Source organism: Oncorhynchus masou, chromosome 21, assembly GCF_036934945.1.
Source record: "Oncorhynchus masou masou isolate Uvic2021 chromosome 21, UVic_Omas_1.1, whole genome shotgun sequence".
NCBI lineage: Eukaryota > Metazoa > Chordata > Actinopteri > Salmoniformes > Salmonidae > Oncorhynchus > Oncorhynchus masou.
This window is the reverse complement of record NC_088232.1, coordinates 44,792,398-44,813,539: the sequence shown is the minus strand read 5'-3', so window position 1 is coordinate 44,813,539 and position 21,142 is coordinate 44,792,398. Positions and strand designations below refer to the sequence as shown.

Sequence of the window (21,142 nt, the reverse complement as noted above, 5' to 3'; positions counted from 1 at the left end):
GTGACATCGGTAGAGAGAGAGCTGTGTGTTCTCCTCACTCTGCTAACCTTCATCTGCATGGCTCTCAGGACACTCCCACTGACCATAATATGCCCAGTGAAGACGCTGACTCTTTGCGCCGGCTGACTTTCCCACTCCCTCAGGCTAACTGCATACATTACTGTTCTGTGTCAAACACTGGAACTACAGCTTGTTCATGGTCCCCTTAATGGCGCAATGGACCTGTTCAGATATTTACTCAGTTGCTCCAAATTGCTTAAAGTTGTGCTTGAAAGGGTTTTTCCCTTTTTATTTCTCACCCAAATCGTGAGTGCATAGGCCTGAGGCAGTGAAGCGCACAGAAATGGACATTGAAGTAGGCTGTGCTGTTTTATTAATTCTCTGTGCTCTTCTTTTCAGGCACGTTTACTGCTCTGAGTCGTTCGATGTTAATTTATTATTTCAGTTCAGTTAAATGACAGCTCTGAATAGCTTTACCACAAGGCAGCTCCTCTCGTCTCCTACCTGCTGTCAGGATGCACTCGCAACCGTGCACTTCAGCCAGGAAGCTATAGAAGGGGGATGTTTTTAAATGAGTTGCCACTTTCCCAGCGCATCTACAGCTATATCACATGCTCTGTGTCGGGAGGGTCTCCCCACGGCTGTAGCTGCACATATAGACTTCATTACCCAGACTCCGCTCTGCCTTGTTTAATCACCCACCCCCAATCTTGCTACATTTCTCAGAAATATAGGCCTAGTGAATGAGGCCCACAATCCAGTAATAACTGTACGCCATTTACAAACCAGGGTGGTGTAGAATAAACCCTAAGGAAGAAACACTGATGCCACAGCAGTCCTTTCTTTCTTTTCAGGGTGTTTGGTTGCTCTAACTATAACATCTATAGAAATTGGATTAGAATCAAAGTCCCCCTCCCAGTACCCCCAATGAATTAGATAATTACCCCAGACTGCCCCCTTTCTTGGTGAAGTTTCAACTCACGTCACTGACTGTTTCCTTGTATGACTCCAGCATTAGGGGATTTTTTGTGTGTGATACCAGACGGGAACCAGGCGTGTTTTGTGGGTGTCCCTCCCATTTTCCTCAGCAGTTCAGACACGACTGCTTTGTTTTCTCTGAGTGGGAGTCTGTGGTAGTGGGGGTCTGGTTGAAGTGTGCTGGGGTCCAAGCCACTAGACATGCCATCATCAAATAGTACTGTGAAAAGAACAATGAGGTAGGTTCGCCCCTGTCACTATACATTATGCAATCATCAAGGAATGCCTTTTATTCCAAGGAACTAATCTAATCCTGGCATTTTGATTGCCCTTCGTCTCAGGGAGGGAAAGCACAAGTTCCCAGATTGTCAACATATCTTTTTCTCGTGTCCCTTATTCACTGAAACATCTGCTCTTTTGACTCATCTTGCCCAATTCCTTCTCCCCTGGCCTTACGATGGCATTGGAAACAGTGGACATAAAATACCTTTCTGTGTGTTTTCACAGGGAGGCTATTTTTTTGTTACAAAACAAAACTAGTCTCTAGCCAATGTGATGATAGCGTAACCTAAAAATACAAATCTATTTCAGGAAAACTACTTAAAACATTACACTGTTGTTATTCCAAGACTTCCACCCTCATTCGTTTCACATACAGTAGAAGGAGAAAGGGAGGTTAAAATCTACTCCAAACCCACAAAGAGACTGTAAAATGGATGCTCTATAAAAAGCTCATGAAATAGGAATGACCCTCCCCAGCTAATTTCTCTACATGTTTTTGTTTGGGAGACTGTGGATAATGTAGACGGTTTTGGGAGACCGTGGATAATGTAGAGGGTTTTGGGAGACCGTGGATAATGTGGAGGGTTTTGGGAGACCATGGATAATGTAGAGGGTTTTGGGAGACCGTGGATAATGTAGATGGTTTTGGGAGACCGTGGATAATCTAGTGCAAGTGCTTTAGGTATTAGGCCTCGCCAACTCAGCTCATATCTTATGCCAGGCCCAGACAGCAGATGTGGGGTCTGTGTTGGTCAGCCATTCTGGGGTTAATGCCTGTCTGGCAGGAATTGGCATTTTTCTTCAGTCATGACACTGACAGCCAGGGGGAAGTGGGATGGTAGTGGAGCCAGAGAGGTTGTTAGTGTGGTTTGGAGGAAAGAGGATTCCAACATGGTCATGGATTGAATTGTAAAGCCTTAAAATAAGGTCTTTGCTCGTCGTTTTCGTATCATTTTATAGCCAATTAGATCGTACAAGGATTTTATAGGTGTTCAAGAAGTGTTAGTGTAATTGCAAGGTAATAAATCCACTAGTAAGAACCCAATTTTGTCCATTGGCAAAACATTTTTACGATAGCTAATATTGCTAGTTATGCTAATAACTGGTGAACTAATTCAGAAATCTGTTATTGCCATCTATTTTTTGTATAATAGATACATTTCTGCTCAACTCAAAATACTTCTCTCTGTGAAGTTACATGGCAACATCTAGATGTTGTAGCCCACCCTATTTGTCATCTGACTCCGGGCCGGCTGTTTCCTGATGATAATGCATTTTAAATTTAGAGGGAATCTATCTAAATTGACAAGGAGCTTTGAAACCTTAGCCCTCTCTGTGTCCTGGGAAGTATAATGTGACTCAATCGTTCGGTCATGACCCTGCGTGCTCAGGTTGGAGAGAGCCAGATGGAGCCTGATGTCATGCATTAAGACTCATTATTTCATTCGATCTTCTCAACTGAAGCAAGGGCATTGTCAGAACCAGCAAGGGAATTCAAATCCCCAAGAAATACTTTGTTTATCCTCTGTGAAACATTCTGAGTTTGCGTGAATGTGTTATCTTGGAACAGATTCGAAGGCAAAGCAGTGTCCTATCATGCTACAGTACAGTGGCCAGTGGTGAAAATCCCTTCTTGTTCTCTGCTCATTGGGTTAAAAACCTCTACTTTTAAAAACTGCTGCTTCAAACGGCAGAACATACAAAAGAGTGGACCCTTTCTTGGTGAACTCCGATTTGTCATTGGTTGGAATTATGAATGCCTCAGTGAGGAAAGACTGCCTCAGTGAGGAAAGACTGCCTCAGTGAGGAAAGAGTGAATGTGTGAGAGTGATTGAGGGCTGTATTGTGTTCAGCTGCACTTGGATTATGTCTCCGTCTGTCCCTGTGCACATGCCCAATTTCCTGACGGAGCACTCTCTCCAGATTGAAAGTGTCTGCTGAGGTGTGATGCTGCTTGATGGGCCATGTGAGTTTTGTAAATGTGAAGGCATTTTCAATGGACCTCGGGTTGATCAAAGCATTGCTGTCGATATAAATGCTCATACTGGAGCTTTGGCCGGGGTAAGCCGTCATTGTAAATAAGAATTTGTTCTTAACTGACTTGCCTAGCTAAATAAATAATTTGTCAGTGAGATTGATTTGAAGATGGAGTAATTTAGCAAGTATGCTACATGTTGTTCATGACCGATTTAGCATTGATTTTATGTGGTTGTCAACAGACCATCTTTGACGCTCCAGCTTCAAATGATTCTACAAAATTGATGTGTTACAAAATGTGTCAGATGTGTTGAGCAATTATCAAGATTCTAGCAAACTGGCTAATCCTCCAGCTCCTGCCTTGATCATGCTTTTCGTAAAAGCTTTCAGTGAGCTTCAAACAGCGTTCTGATGTGCAGTTTAAAACACAAACGGTGTATCAATATCACACTTGCCTCCTAGCTTTGTGGATGAACTAGGTAGGTATGATCTTCTTAGTGTTTCACAGTACATCCCTGTAGGTGCGAGAGAGCCTTTATCTCAAACATATTGTTGACTTGGCTGCCTTCAGTGAAAACACGTGGAGAAAGCCAGAAGTGGTATGTTCTCCAACGTTCTAAATCATCCGTCCATTTGGTTTGTGCCTATCCAGAAAGCTGGCAACCTTCTTGCCAGAGAGGACAGCTACTCTTAGTAGTCTGCTGAATCTGAACCCATCACACCACTGTGATTTAGTCGGCACATTTCTACCTTGGCTGCCAGACCTCGCAAGTTGTTGTAGGGGCTTGTATAATTTATCTCTCCTATGGGGCCTCCCTTGCTGTGTTGATTGCCTACCTCTGCCAACCATGTCTATGGCTTCAATCAAACAACACTTTGATATTGCAGCTATAGGGCAAAGCTAAGACTCCACTGACTGACTGCTGCGGAAGCTCTGTGTGTTCAGACTGCCTAATTGACATAGGTAATAAAACCCTGGATCTGGGCAACATAAAGCTACAGATAGATTTATATCTGTGTCCTGGGTTAAAGAACTCTGTCACTGCTTAGTGGAATCATCCTCAAGTAGAGAGGAAACTAAAAATCTTTGGAGATCCATTCTGGATATTACACGTCCCACAGTTGCTGCATACTTAGGGAGGGATGATGTCAGCAGAAATGCGTTTAGGACAGGGCTCTTCAACCCTGGTCCTGGAGAGTAACCGTTCTGTATTTTTTTTGCTCCAACCCTAATCTAGAACACCTAGACTGGGGTTGGACTGAACCTGCAGGACGGTAGCTGTCCAGGAACTGGGTTGGAGAACCCTGGTTTAGGGCATTATCACTATACCAATGTTTCCCAAACTCGGTCCACGAGACCCCAAGGGGTGCATATTTGAGTTTTTGCCCTAACACTACACAGCTGATTCAAATAATCAACTAATCATCAAGCTTTCATCTTGATGATTAGTTGATTATTTGAATCAGCTGTGTAGTGCTAGGTCAAAAACCAAAACGTGCACCACTTGGGGTCCCGAGGACCGAGTTTGGAAAGCCCTGCACCCTCACAAGACTAATTGAAATATCTACTTACATAAGCAGATATCCAGACCAAGGATAGAAGGAGAGTGTTTGAGCTAAAGGTGATATTGGATGGAGAAAAACATTTCACAACTCTGCATCTCAGGTTCCACTTTTAAAGGGGATTCACCTATATTGTGACCTGTATTCTGTTTCATAGCTTGCTTTGAACAATACCTCCAGTGTGGTTTAAAACCAGAGTTTCATTATGTGTGGGTTCTGGACTTTGTTTTGGTCTATGAATCCAGATGGTCTCTGGAGCTAATAATATTGTGTTTTATGCAAGTCATATTTTACACTAGACTGGGACTGGCTAATGATTCATTTTTTACAGTAGAATGGTCAATGGGAGACTCTTGGGACCAAATTGTTCAAACAAAGCTGCATCTTAAGAAGGGTGGTTAGGATAACTCCATCTATATCCATGGTCTTTGGATGTTTGTTTGACAACTGCAATTGCTGCAAAGGATGGCTAGCCCCTGACTGACACAGTCAGCAGGCTGCAGCATTTGCAGTGAATGTTGTGTGGTAAATGCTTGTAGGCTGTCATGGGAGAATCTTAGGCGGCCTGTGTTGTGTGACTCAGCTGGTGGATAGGGAGCTAGGATTAAATGGGAATACTCAGGTGGAGATCTTGTTAGCGTCTCATGATGAGTAATTGTGTTCAGCTATTATGAAGTTTTTAGATTTTGTGTTAATTGCTTTTCTCTCTTCTGGAGAAAACAGGATTAAAAGCCACGATCAAAATGACTGTTTGATGAGTACTTATGGGAGAGGTTTTTTTTCTCCTGTCAGAGAGGGTTATTGTAGGGAAACATCCAGAAGTGGGATGTGGATTGTCTCCTGACCGAGAGGGTTATTGTAGGGAAACATCCAGAAGTGGGATGTGGATTGATAGTCAGTAAGGTCTCACGCAGTAGGCCCAGTGGTATCATAACTCGGGGTATTGCCGCTGCACTGCCTCCATTGGCCAGATCTCAGAGGTCAAGTTTAGGTAAGACGCAGCTCTCTTGCTTGGGCCAAGAAACACGAGCAATGGACATTAGACCAGTGGAAATCTGTCCTTTTGGTCTGATGAGTCCAAATGTGAGATTTTTGGTTCCAACCGCCGTATCTTTGTGAGACAGAGTAGGTGAATGGATGATCTCTGCAAATGTGGTTCCCACCATGAAGCATGGAGGTGTGATAGTGTCAACAGCAAAGCACCCCACACCGTCAGGGATTTATTTAGAATTCAAGGCACACTTAACCAGCATGGCTACCACAGCATTCTGCAGCAATACGCCATCCCATCTGGTTTGCGCTTAGTGGGACTATCATTTGTTTTTCAACAGGACAATGACCCAAAGAACACCTCCAGCCTGTGTAAGGGCTAATTGACCAAGAAGGGGAGTGATTGAGTGCTGCATCAGATGACCTGGCCTCCACAATCACCCAACCTCAACCCAATTGAGATGGTTTGGGATGAGTTGGACCGCGGAGTGAAGGAAAGGCAGCCAACAAGTGCGCACCATATGTGGGGACTCCTTCAAGACGGCTGGAAAAGCATTCCAGGTGAAGCTGGTTGAGAGAATGCCAAGAGTGTGCAAAGCTGTCATCAATGCTAACGGTGGCTACTTCGAAGAATCTCAAATATAAAATATATTTTGATTTGTGTAACACTTTTTTTGGTGACTACATGATTCAATATGTGTAATTACATAGTTTTGAGGTATTCACTATTATTCTACAATGTAGAACATCGTAAAAAATAAAAACTTGAATGAGTAGGTGTGTCCAAACTTTGACTGGTACTGTAGGTGGCCTTTCTTGTGTCGGTAAGAAGCCCCCGCTGAAAAATGTGAATAAACACATCGTCAGCTTTTGCCCACTCCATAAAATACAAAACCAGCAAAAACGGAGCACAGAGCACTTCCCGGGCCTGAGTACTGGGAGATACTGAATGACATTCTGGATGTAAAACGTCACAGAGCCTTTTTTAACATAACACTGATTCAGGCCTAGTTATTCTCTCTCATGGCTAGCAGTGTAGTGCGGGGAATACTGTTGATGTTTATCTGTGGAAACTGAACGTAGCTTCTTTGCCTGGGTTATTTTGCAGTCTTAGTAGATTCAGACTGAGGCAAAGATGATGATCTGTTGAATGCCGTGAGATTGGGAACAAGGGCAGAGTGGCGCCGGGTGGACCTACTTAATGAAGCACAAAACCAATCCCCGGGGACCCTCTAATCATCGGTCGGTTTCTTAGTACAGTGGTACATTGTCTCAGCTGGAGTCAGACATCGTGTGTATGTGTAATGTAAGTGCATTCGTGTGTGTGAGGCAATTAGCTTGTGTGTTAGCTTTGTGAGTTGATTTCTGTGCATGCTTTGTAGTGCTGAGCGATTAGTGCTTTTTGGTTTCAGTTCGATTTATACAAAATAATCATAATGATTTTGGTTTCGAATGACATTTTTTTTAAACATGAAATGCACTATGCATTATGTGGGTTGAGTGCTATAACAACACAAAATAAAACAATTAATGAAAGTCCCATGATGGAAGTGACTGTCCATGACTGCTTGTCATATTCACCATCACTTATTCACAGTACTTTACTGTAATAAAATATATCAAATTTGATTTATTTGATTACTTTATATCATTAATGAAATAATAGCAGGCGTGAAAGAAACAGACTGGGCAAGTACAGTAGCCGTACAATGGATTATGGTCATTGTAGTTAATTACCACGTTTTCGTCAGTAAATTGTGTAGAACATTGGCCTGTTGGAAACTACAACTCCCTAATACATATCAGATCATGCCTGAATTGTTTGATCTCTCGAGACTCTGTGCATTGAGCTCACAGAAGAAGAAAAAAACCGAAGTGGAATTCAAGTAGTTGAACCTAAGTTAATCAATTGGTAGTTTAAAAAAAGAAAAATTACCAACATTTTGGTTCATCGCTCTGCACTTGTGTGTGTGTGTGTGTGTGTGTGTGTGTGTGTGTGTGTGCATACAGTACATCTCATAGTATCTAGTATCTCTACTTGCACATTCATCTTCTGCACATCTATCACTCCAGTGTTTAATTGCTAAATTGTAATTATTTCGCCACTATGGCCTATTTATTGCCTTACTTCCCTTATCTTACCTCATTTGCACACACTGTATATATACTTAAAAAAAATTGTGTTATTGACTGTATGTTTGTTTATTCCATGTGTAACTACAGTGCATTGCGAAAGTATTCGGCCCCCTTGAACTTTGAGACCTTTTGCCACATTTCAGGCTTCAAACCTAAAGATATATGAATAATTTTGCACGCCCAATGTTTCAGTTTTTGATTTGTTAAAGAAGTTTGAAATATCAAATAAATGTCGTTCCACTTCATAATTGTGTCCCACTTGTTGTTGATTCTTCACAAAAAAATACAGTTTTGTATCTTTATGTTTGAAGCCTGAAATGTGGAAAAAGGTTGCAAAGTTCAAGGGGGCCGAATACTTTCGCAAGGCACTGTATGTGTTGTTGTTTGTGTCGTACTGCTTTGCTTTATCTTTGCCAGGTCACAGTTGTAAGTGAGAACTTGTTCGCAACTAGCCTACCTGGTTAAATAAAGGTGAAATAAAATAAATAGAAATTATAGAATAGGCTTCTCATTTGTGGGAGACAGCATCAGCCTGACCTACCTCCATAGCTGAACTGGTCCTCGATCTGAACAGGCCTCCTGTGGTCTGTATGGATTCCTCCTGCACTCCTCTCTCTCCTTACTTCCTTCCCTCTCCCCTCTTCCACCAGACTGGAGATCAGTTGGATCTATTTATAGTATCGTCTTGAATAATAAATCACCTGCAGACAGACAGGAGGCTGTGCCTTGCCTCGTCTCACACACAAACAGATGCAAGTCACATACACCTGCTACCAAAAGTCAAACTGATATGCACTCCCAAACACACACACACCTGTGGGGCGGCAGGTAGCATAGCTGTTAAGAGCGTTGGGCCAGTAACCGAAAGGTTGTTGGTTCGGATCCCTGAGCCGGTAAGGTGGAAAAATCTGCCCTTGAGCAAGGCAGTTAACCTCCTACAACATCTGCTCCCCAGGCGCTTAGATTCAGAGGGGTTCGGTTAAATGGGGAAGACACATTTTGATTGAATCCATTCAGTTGTGCAACTGAGTAGGTATCCCCTTTCCATGTGTCCACATGGCCTTTGGCAAGAGGACCGCTATCAATGCCAGAGATAAGAGAAACCCTCCATCCTTTAATCACTTAATCAGGATGCAAAAGTACCTCAGAGCTCACAACATTACTGCCATCCAATATTTCCCTTGGAAGTAATTCAAGCAAGGCAAAATCAATGCTACAGTTTGTGTGCCATATGGATTTGATTGTGATTTTGAACTGACAAGAACTGGACTTCCTTCCTCCCCTTTTCACTCTTCCCTCTTTCTCTCTCTCTCTCCTTTCCTCCCTCCAGGCGCTGGATGTGGACCGCAGTGTGCTGTACAAGATGAAGAAGTCCGTCAAGGCCATCTACACCTCAGGTCTGGGTGAGTGAGAGAGGTTTATGCTCATTTACAGTTAAAACACCATACCTCTCTCTATGGGCTGGAGGTTGACAAGGGTTAGCGGTTAATGCTACCTTTGGTTAAAGCTGTCAGGGTCTGAGTGACCAAAAGGTTCACCTAATGAAGGGTCAGGGTTCAGAGCCACCTGTGACGATCATTTTAGAAAGCCAAAAAGCTAGTGCATTCGGAAAGTATTCAGACTCCTTAACTTTTTACACATTTTGTTACATTACAGCCTTATTCTAAAATGTATTTAATAGGATTTTCCCCCCTAATCAATCTATACAATACCCCCATAATGACAATGCAAAAATGTTTTTTTAGAAATGTTTGCAAATGTACCAACAACAAAAAACTGTCACATTTACTTAAGTATTCAGACCCTTTACTCAGTACTTTGTTGAAGCATCTTTGGCAGAGATTACAGCCTTGAGTCTTCTTGGGTATGACACTATAAGCTTGGCACACCTGTATTTGGGGAGTTTCTCCAATTCTTCTCTGCAGATCGTTTCAAGCTCTGTCAGGTTGGATGGGGAGCGTTGCTGCACTGCCATTTTCAGGTCTCTCCAGAGATGTTCTTTCGGATTCAAGTCCGGGCTTTGGCTGGGCCACTCAAGGACATTCAGAGACTTGTTCCGAAGCCACTCATGCGTTGTCTTTGTTGTGTGCTTAGGGTCGTTGTCATGTTGGAAGGCAAACCTTCGCCTCAGTCTTTCATCAAGGCTCTCTATACTTTGCTTCGTTCATCTTTGCCCCAATCCTGACTAGTCTCCCAGTCCCTGCCACTGAAAAACATCCCCACAGCATGACGCTGCCACCACCATGCTTCACCATAGGGTTGGTGCCAGGTTTCTTCCAGACGTAACACTTGGCATTCAGGCCAAAGAGTTCAATCTTGGTTTCATCAGACCAGAGAATCTTGTTTCTTGTGGTCTGAGAGACTTTAGGTGCCTTTTGGCAAACTCCAAGCGGGCTGTCATGTGGTTTTTACTGAGGAGTGGCTTCCGTCTAGCCACTCTACCATAAAGGCCTGATTGATGGAGTGTTGCAGAGATGGTTGTCCTTTTGGAAGGTTCTCCCATCTCCACAGAGGAACTCTGGAGCTGTGTCAGTAACCATCGGGTTCTTGGTCACCTCCCTGACCAAGGCCCTTCTCACCCGATTGCTCAGTTTGGCTGGGCGGCCAGCTCTAGGAAGAGTCTTGGTGGTTACAAACTTTTTCCATTTAAGAATGATGGAGGCCACTGTGTTCTTTGGGACCTTCAATGCTGCAGACATTTTTTGGTACCCTTCCCCAGATCTGTGCCTGGACACAATCCTGTCTCGGAGCTCTTCGGACAATTCCTTCGACCTCATGGCTTGGTTTTTGCTCTGACATGCACTGTCAACTGTGGGACCTTATATAGACAGGTGTGTGGACAGGATTTGGAAAGGCAATCAATTGAATTTAGCACACGTGGACTGCAATCAAGTTGTAGAAACATCTCAAGGATGATCAATGGAAACAGGATGCACCTTAGCTCAATTTTGAGTCTCGTAGGAAAGGGTCTGAATATTTGTATTTATTTTTATAATACATTTGCAAAAATGTCAAAACCTGTCCATTGATGAGGGGGAAAAAAAATATTTATTCAAATTTTAGAATAAGGCTGTAACCTAACAAAATGTGGAAAAGGTCAAAGTTCAACGGGTCTGAATACTTCCCGAATGTAGCCATATCTAGGAAAACCAACGTTCCAAAGGCTGGGCCTAATATATTGTATATGAGTGAACACTGTGGAAATTGAGAAAGTTGAGGTGGTCAAACTGCTTGGAGTAACCCTGGGTTGTGAACTGTCATGGTCAAAACATATTGATACAACAGTAGCTAAGATGGGGAGAAGTCTGTCCATAATAAAGGACTGCTCTGCCTTTTTAACAACACTATCAACAAGGCAGGTCCTACAGGCCCTGGTTTTGTTGCACTTGGACTACTGTTCAGTAGTGTGGTCAGGTGCCACAAAGAGGGACTTAGGAAAATTACAATTGGCTCAGAACAGGGCAGCACAGAGCAAGAGAGAGACAGAGAGCTAACATTAATAATATGCATGTAAATCTCTTATGGCTCTCTTAAGTGGTGGAGAGATTGAGTTCATCACTACTTTTTGTAATGCACCGAGCTGTCTATTTAAACTACTAGCACACAGCTCGGACACCCATGCATACCCCACAAGACATGCCTCCAGAGGTCTCTTCTCAGTCCCCAAGTGCACAGTACTACATAGAGCCATGACTACATGGAAGTATAATCCACATCAGGTAATTGATGCAAGCAGTAGAATCAGATTTAGAAAATAGATAGAAATACACCTTATGGAACAGCGGGGACTGTGAAGCAACACAGACATAGGCACAGACACATGCTTGTTACTTTTATTTCTTATTTATATTTTTTTAAACTGCGTTGTTGGTTAGGGGCTTGTAAGTAAGCATTTCACTAAGGTCTACACCTGTTGTATTCAGCATTTCACTAAGGTCTACACCTGTTGTATTCTGCATTTCACTAAGGTCTACACCTGTTGTATTCAGCATTTCACTAAGGTCTACACCTGTTGTATTCAGCATTTCACTAAGGTCTACACCTGTTGTATTCAGCATTTCACTAAGGTCTACACCTGTTGTATTCAGCATTTCACTAAGGTCTACCTGTTGTACAGCTGGTTGTTGTATTCAGCATTTCACTAAGGTCTACACCTGTTGTATTCAGCATTTCACTAAGGTCTACACCTGTTGTATTCAGCATTTCACTAAGGTCTACACCTGTTGTATTCAGCATTTCACTAAGGTCTACACCTGTTGTATTCAGCATTTCACTAAGGTCTACACCTGTTGTATTCAGCATTTCACTAAGGTCTACACCTGTTGTATTCAGCATTTCACTAAGGTCTACACCTGTTGTATTCAGCATTTCACTAAGGTCTACACCTGTTGTATTCAGCATTTCACTAAGGTCTACACCTGTTGTATTCAGCATTTCACTAAGGTCTACACCTGTTGTCAGCATTTCACTAAGGTCTACACCTGTTGTATTCAGCATTTCACTAAGGTCTACACCTGTTGTATTCAGCATTTCACTAAGGTCTACACCTGTTGTATTCAGCATTTCACTAAGGTCTACACCTGTTGTATTCAGCATTTCACTAAGGTCTACACCTGTTGTATTCTGCATTTCACTAAGGTCTACACCTGTTGTATTCTGCATTTCACTAAGGTCTACACCTGTTGTATTCTGCATTTCACTAAGGTCTACACCTGTTGTATTCTGCATTTCACTAAGGTCTACACCTGTTGTATTCTGCATTTCACTAAGGTCTACACCTGTTGTATTCATTTCACTAAGGTCTACACCTGTTGTATTCTGCATTTCACTAAGGTCTACACCTGTTGTATTCTGCATTTCACTAAGGTCTACACCTGTTGTATTCAGCATTTCACTAAGGTCTACACCTGTTGTATTCAGCATTTCACTAAGGTCTACACCTGTTGTATTCAGCATTTCACTAAGGTCTACACCTGTGTAACCTGTTGTATTCAGCATTTCACTAAGGTCTACACCTGTTGTATTCAGCATTTCACTAAGGTCTACACCTGTTGTATTCAGCATTTCACTAAGGTCTACACCTGTTGTATTCGGCACATGTGACTAATAAAATGTAATTTGATGCATATACACACGTGATAACATACGCACTATACACACAGGTACACATGGATTGTGTTGTAGATATGTGGTAGTGGAGTAGGGGCCTGTAGAATCAGATTCAGAAAACAGATAGAAATACAAGTTATAGAACAGCGGGGACTGGGAAGAGACACACACACACACACACACACACACACACACACACACACACACACACACACACACACACACACACACACACACACACACACACACACTCTACACACGATCATTGTCATATTGTTATATGGTGGGGTTATGCATTTTGTATTGTAGATATGTAGCGGTGTAATCATTTTGTATTGTAGATATGTAGCGGTGTAATCATTTTGTATTGTAGATATGTAGCGGTGTAATCATTTTGTATTGTAGATATGTAGTGGTGTAATCATTTTGTATTGTAGATATGTAGTGGTGTAATCATTTTGTATTGTAGATATGTAGCGGTGTAATCATTTTGTATTGTAGATATGTAGTGGTGTAATCATTTTGTATTGTAGATATGTAGCGGTGTAATCATTTTGTATTGTAGATATGTAGCGGTGTAATCATTTTGTATTGTAGATATGTAGCGGTGTAATCATTTTGTATTGTAGATATGTAGCGGTGTAATCATTTTGTATTGTAGATATGTAGCGGTGTAATCATTTTGTATTGTAGATATGTAGCGGTGTAATCATTTTGTATTGTAGATATGTAGCGGTGTAATCATTTTGTACTTTTTTATATTTTGTTTTATCCACAAGTGTCCTGGGGAGGTTACTGGGGAAATGATTATGGGTTACTGAGTTTGGCCCGGCGGTGTTTTTGGTTTTAGAAGCTGGCCAACTGGGATAAGCAATAATCAGATATTCACTTGCTAGATGTTGAAATGTTACGGAGCCGGTGACAACAGGCACTGTTCGTGGTTGTACATACAACCAGACACAACTTAGTGATTGGCTTAAATTGGAGGGCTTTGACAAAAAAACAAAAAATACATCTGAATGTTCTTGTCAGAGATGGTACAGTTTCCATTGCCTCCCAAATGACGACGAAGCGTAAAGAAATTGGCTCAAAAACGTAAACTTAAAAAAGCTTCCAAAAGTTTTGTTTGCTCATTCCACTTTGTTGATAAGATGTCAACGCAGGGTAACCCACACCCAACGCTCTTTCTGGGTTATGAGAGGCCACCAGAGAAGAGACACCGCCTCAGCGGGAGGGTTGACAGACATGTCACAAGAACAGGTATGTCGACTAGTTTTGATATCGCGTGTTTGTCTTCAGTTTTTGTTGCTAGAATCTGACTACGATAGCTTCTAGTCAGGGTCTGAAATTAATCTCTTTCATTTCTACCAGCCACCTTTTTTTTTTAAATCCACCACTTTATGAAATCTATGTTAAACGCTTAATAATTGTGAACACCGAGTCAGTGGGAGGCTACCTGACATTAGAAATATGGTACATATTGTGGAACCTTAATCCATGATTATTCTTAATTTATAATAATACTAATAGAAGAATAACCGATCTGTCATGGTGGTACATGACCTGAAGTGTTTACCTGCCACAGCAAACATTAACCTGAATTTGGCAGGTGTTAATTTCATTCCCTGTTACAGATACAGAATATTTATTTTGAAAATATTAAACCTAGTCTATGTATCCCACTGGGTTTAGAGTGCTTATTTGCAGTAGAGAATAATCTGATAAACGCTGTAAGGCACAGGGAGTTTAAAATGTTTTTAAACGTATCCCTGATTAGTGGATTTGCTTTTCCAGATCCTTATCAATTAATCTCATGAACTAATCATCTATATTCAACAAATCATCTATATTCATATTCAACTACTCATCACCTGCAGATGAGCCTGGTGTGGTGGAGGTTTCTGAGGAGCCAGGTCCTTTTTCAAAGACCTTCCATGATGTCCAAACACAGTAGACAGACCCAGTAATGGAGGACCACACCTACTCCAAAGGACCTCTCATCACACGTGGCATTACGACTGCACCAGCCCCTGAGAGGTCACTGTCTGTTGCAGATGTTACATTGAAAGATGATGCAGACTGTCTGCTGTACACTGGGATTCCACTACTAGAATTCAACACTCTTGTGTCTTGCTTTCAAGGTTTTGCCCCCCCACATCATCAACAATGACAGTTGTAGACCAAATTCTGTTGACACTAATGAAACTTAGACAAAACTTTGTTATAGCGGCAGGGTAGCCTAGTGTTTAGAGCGTTGGACTAGTAACTGAAAGGTTGCAAGTTCAAACCCCCGAGCTGACAAGGTACAAATCTGTCGTTCTGCCCCTGAACAGGCAGTTAATCCACTGTTCCTAGGCCGTCATTGAAAATAAGAATTTGTTCTTAACTGACTTGCCTAGTAAAATGAAGGTAAAATTTAAAAAAAATAATAATAATTAAAAAATAGCTGATTTAGCAAGACGCTTCAAAAGGTCACCCGGTCAGGTCTGTAAAACATTGAAATTCTGGATAGATGTCATTGCTGAGCACACCAAGGATCTCATTCCATGGCTGCCTCATGAGATGATAAAGGCTACGATGCCACAAGTTTTTCAGAATAATTTTTCTTGTTATTGATTGCACAAAGTGTTTTGCAGAAGGCTAAATATCTGTACTCAAGAACTGAATCTTACAGTCACTGCTATGCCAGTAATACTGTAAAATATCTAGTAGCAAATGCTCCATCAGGAATGGTTATGTTCATTTCAGAGGCTTATGGTGGGAAATGTAGCGATAGGTTCATAACACAGAACTCAGGGTTTCTCGACCATTTGCGTGCTGGAGATGAGGTGATGGGGGGCCGTGGACTTGCTAGAGGAACGGAATGTACGCTTGGTCTTATCAGCATTTACACGCAAGCAATGCCAGTTGACAAATGAGCAGGTCACTCGCACACAATGCATTGCTAATGTCCGTATCCATGTGGAACAAGCAATAAGGTGTACAAGATTCTCTCACAAACTATGCCTATTAGTTTGGTCCCGAAAATTGACAACATACTTAACATCTGTGCAGCTCTTGTAAATCTGAGAGGAGAGCTTATTTCTATCAAATAGACACAATTTCTAACATCATCAACATGTCTAACAACATGCACTGATCATTTACGTATTCCAAAAATGTACATCACTTTATTCCTATTAATGAACTGCAAAAACATTGTCAGCATTTGTGACATTCTTTTATATTCCAACTGTTAGCTGTATTTGTTTTAAATCATTGTTTTGTCAGCTCACACAACTGCCTGTACCAACATGCCTATTTTAACTTGTTCTGTCCTATGAAAAATAAACTGGTGAGAGATCATTACACTGTGTTTGTGTAGGTACATGCTCAAACTAATTGAAATGTGTTTGCCCAGCATATTCAATCTACTGCTCACTCCCATTTACTTAAAGAGCTCCAGGTACTTTGGGCAGAGAAGTATCTTTTTTCAGCCATATCATCAGCCAACCGAGGTAGCTTGTGTAAAAAAGTAGAACTTCTGCAGCTGTTGCACATGTGCATCTGTGTAGTCTTTATCAAATGGAATGTCCACTTCTATGTGCTCGCTTGGTGTCCAGACGACCAGCTTGCAGCCCTGTAGGCCCAGGCACATCATAGTCACTTGTGTCTGAAAGAAGGAATAAGAAAATACATTGCCACAAACTTCTGATTAGTATGAGTTTACAATACAATGTTCAATACTTGTAATAATAATCTATTTTCTTGAATACATTTTTAGCCATCTGAAGGTAGTATCCATCTGTTCCGTTGGGGTGAATTAGGTACTGTCCATCATCCAAGCTTTTCATGTCACCATTTGGCTGACTCGGAAATTCTGTCATAGACGTGGAACTCTTGAAGGGGCACTTGATCTCAAGGAGCTGTGTTGCATCAAGGATCCCATCTGGGCTGGCTCCCAACCAAGGATGGTCAGGGTGCACCATCAGGCCTCTGTTCTGCACAACATGTTCTCTGCTCTCCAGGAGTGTGATGACATTGACTTCATTTTCTTTGCCATGCTTTATTGCTTCCCACTTTGATACACTTGTACTGACCTCGCCTTCTGGATGATAGCGGGGTGAACAGGCAGTGGCTCGGGTGGTTGTTGTCCTTGATGATCGTTTTGGCCTTCCTGTGACATCTGGTGCTGTAGGTGTCCTGGAGGGCAGGTAGTTTGCCCCTGGTGATGCGTTGTGCAGACCTCACTACCCTCTGGAGAGCCTTACGGTTGTGGGCGGCGCAGTTGCCGTACCAGTCAAAGGTGATACAGCCTGACAGGATGCTCTCGATTGTGCATCTGTAAAAGTTTGAGTGTTTTTGGTGACAAGCCACATTTCTTCAGTCTCCATAGGTTGAAGAGGTGTTGTTGTGCCTTCTTCACCATGCTGTCTGTGTGAGTGGACCAATTCAGTTTGCCCGTGATGTGGACCCCGATGAACTTAACTTTCCACCTTCTCCACTTCTGTCCCTTATGTGGATAGGGGGGTGCTCCCTCTGCTGTTTCCTGAAGTCCACGATCATCTCCTTTGTTTTGTTGACGTTGAGTGTGAGGTCATTTTCCTGAGACCACACTCCGAGGGCCCTCACCTCCTCTCTGTAGGCCGTCTCCTCGTTGTTGGTAATCAAGCCTACCACTGTAGTGTCGTCTGCAAACTTGATGAGGAGTTGGAGGCGTGCATGGCCACGCAGTCGTGGGTGAACAGGGAGTACAGGAGAGGGCTGAGAACACACCCTTGTGGGGTCCAAGTGTTGAGGATCAGTGGGGTGGAGATGTTGTTTCCTACCATCACCACCTGGAGATGGCTCGTCAGGAAGTCCAGGACCCAGTTGCACAGGGCGGGGTTGAGACCCAGGGTCTTGAGCTTAATGACATGTTTGGAGGGTACTATGGTGTTAAATGCTGGTGCTGTAATCAATGAACAGCATTCTTACATAGGTATTCCTCTTGTCCAGATGGGTTAGGGCAGTGTGGTTGTGATTGCGTAGTCTGTGGACCTATTGGGGCGGTAAGCAAATTGGAGTGGGTCTAGGGTGTCAGGTAAGGTGGAGGTGATCTGATCCTTGACTAGACTCTCAAAGCACTTCATGATGATGGTTGCCAGTGAAGGTTGGGTACAAATGCTCATTTACACATTTTTGGGATGTATGGTGTTTCGTTTGTGGACTCATTTCGCTGTGCTGGCTGTTAGATGCAGCTTCCTAGCATCATGCCGTATGTCACGTCCTGACCATAGAAAGCATGTATTTTCTACAGTAGAGTAGGTCAGGGCGTGACTAGGGGTGTTTAGTCTAGTTTATTATTTCTATGTGGGGTTCTAGGTTTATTTTTCTATGTTGGTGTTTGTGTATGATTCCCAATTAGAGGCAGCTGGCATTTTTCCACCTGTGGGTTATGGGATATTGTTTATATTTAGTTGCCTGTTCGCACTACATTGTCATCACGGTTCGTCTATTCTTTATTTTGTTTTGTATTAAGTTTCACTTTCTTTATTAAACATGTGGAACTCTATTCACGCTGCGCCTTGGTCCGATCATCATTATTACGAACATCGTGACACCGTAGCTGTGTAGCACTTTGGATCTTGGTTTCTTCCATGAATGTAGCTGCTTGTATGGGGGATCATTTGATGTAGGCCTCATAAAACATTGTGCTCTTCCTACAGGTTAGTGTTGTGCTGTGTTCAGTGTGTTCGTGTGGGCTGAATCATGTTGGCTTGGGCCTGCCTTGCTGCTGCTGCTGTCTACATCTGCTCTGTAGCTTAGCTGAAGAAGACCTATTGTCTGGATCCGAAATAGTGGGGCCATTACCGAGGTTGATATTGCTTGTGAACTCTGCATGGTTCCTAAAAGTCTGGAGGTTGTGGAAGCGTCCTGTGACGACGTTGATGGGCCTGGATATGTGTGGTGGGGTCTTCCTCAGCCCTACATTCTTCCTCAGCTCTACAGGTCCACTTCCTTTGCACATCAGTGCATGCCATTCCTGTTTTGCCTTGCCTGACTGCACAAATATTTGTAGTTATTATCTAACCCAGTGTTTCCCAAACCTCTCCTGGAGTACCTCTTGTCCTGCACTTTCATGTCATTTTTGGTCGTTACTTTACTGACCTTGCACAGAATTGCTGCAGCATGACTACAATAGCATTCTGGCACTGCAATACATGAGCAACCCACTGTCTGTGTGACACCTGTCGTTGATGCCAGTACCCACACCTTGTGATGAGATGCGGGCATGGAGCTCATCAGCATTTACTCTGGCTGGCTGTGACAGTGGGGTGTTTCCAGCGCTTTGTGTTTGGGCTGTATGACAGGGTCTTGCTAAGAGTGTATAGATGGTTTCTCTCTCTGTGCTGAGCAAGGCTCTTTTCTGGGGCGGGGTGTCACTGCTACCTCTGTTCAAGGGGTACAGCTGTCTACCCCAGACCGTCAAGAAACGGCTGTGCTGTGCTTGTGAGAGTGTGAGTGGCTCTGGGAGGTTTTTTGAGCCTATCAAACGAATACCTGTATTTTGTACTGAAGACTGGATCTAAATTTTGCTGGTTGGTTACTAGGCAACATCTGCATAATTTGCTGTGGTATCACCATCCGTTAAAGGATTTTCATAATGGATAGAATTCATGGTGTTGACTGAATCTTCTCGAAAACAAATGGCTTAAATTCTTTAAAACCACATTTAGCTTTGAATCACTTTTGGTAAGAGGCCTTTTGGACCTCTTAATAGTTACAATCTTAATTGTTTCTTGGACAACAGAAACCCCAGGGGTTCCATTCATATTCCTCTGGGTAATTATCTTTATTGGAGTTCAGTAAATGCATGATAGATTAGATTCCTCCTTGCTTCTGACATTTAATATTTGCTGACAAAGTTAGAGATACAAATTGCATGTAAATTTGCTGGCTTTGCTCAGTACTGTATCAGGAACATGTAAACACGGCTAGCGCTTTAATTGTAGTCTGAGCCTACTACTCCCCTCAGCTGCTACATTGGAAGCTCCTCAGAGGAGGACGGGGAGGAACATCCTCCTCAGTGAATTTAATAAAAACATTAATGTTCTGATAAATATATTCACGTCACCAAATAATGGATAAAAACACACTGTTTTGCAATGAAAGTCTACAGTAGCCTCAACATCACCGGGGGTAGCACCATGGTGTAGCCGGAGGACAGATAGTTTCCCTCCTCCTCTGAGTAAATTGACTTCAATACAAAAACTAGGAGTCTCGTTGTTCTCACCCCCTTCCATAGACTTACACAGTAATTATGACAACTTCCGGAGGACGTCCTCCAACCTATCAGAGCTCTTGCAGCATGAACTGACATGCCCACCCAATCAAAGGATCAGTGAATGAATGTAGAAATTAAAACATAAGTAATGGCTAGCTAGCACTGCAGTGCAGTGCATAAAATGTGGTGAGTAGTTGACTCACAAAGACGATTGTCAAACAGTTTTGAACAAATTCATTTCTTCCAAAATGAAGGAGAAGCAAGAGGGAAATAGAGAGATTTTGTCTTTTTTTCAAGTTTCACTTACTTAGCTAGCAAATGCAGCTAGCTGGTTTAGCCTACTCAAACACCCTGCTCAAACAGAGGGGTGCCATGTTAGCTAGCTGGCTATGACTATCCAACACAACACTGGACTCTTCCATGTCAAGGTAAGCTTTTGGTTTTACAAATGTATTTCCACCAGTGCCCGGTGTAGGTGCTAAACTGCTTACTGAATCTACACTGTAATGCTATTGCATGATTGTAGCGGGTCCACTAACACTTTAGTTCTATTAGCTATGTTGACTATGACTTTACTTTAGCTAATATGGCCTAATAACTATGTAGGCTCTGTATAGTGGTTATGATGTGGTTTGTCTTGGAAATATTTTTTCACCTAGTCACATACAGCTAATGTGTTGTGCTTCGAAGTCCACAAGCGAAGGGAGAAGGTGAGGAGAGCGCATAGATGCGAGAAGGAATACAATGTGACTGCTATGAAAGTGAACTAAGTTTCCACGTTATCAGGGGGATTATTCATTCTCTCGATTCTGTTAAAAACGTTTCTTAAAAGTAAGCAAATGGAACGAAACAGGGATAAAC

General features: G+C 42.5%; 1 protein-coding gene across 4 annotated transcripts in view; it reads left to right on the top strand.

The window, feature by feature from the left end:
• Positions 1-21,142, top strand: part of LOC135508401 (arf-GAP with SH3 domain, ANK repeat and PH domain-containing protein 2-like) — a 106,410-nt gene that overhangs the window by 17,664 nt on the left and 67,604 nt on the right. For all 4 annotated transcript variants that reach the window (XM_064928558.1, XM_064928556.1, XM_064928557.1 and 1 more), the window contains exon 2: positions 9,257-9,329. In XM_064928558.1, coding sequence (XP_064784630.1) covers positions 9,257-9,329 — 73 coding nt within the window. The remainder of the gene's footprint in view (positions 1-9,256; positions 9,330-21,142) is intronic.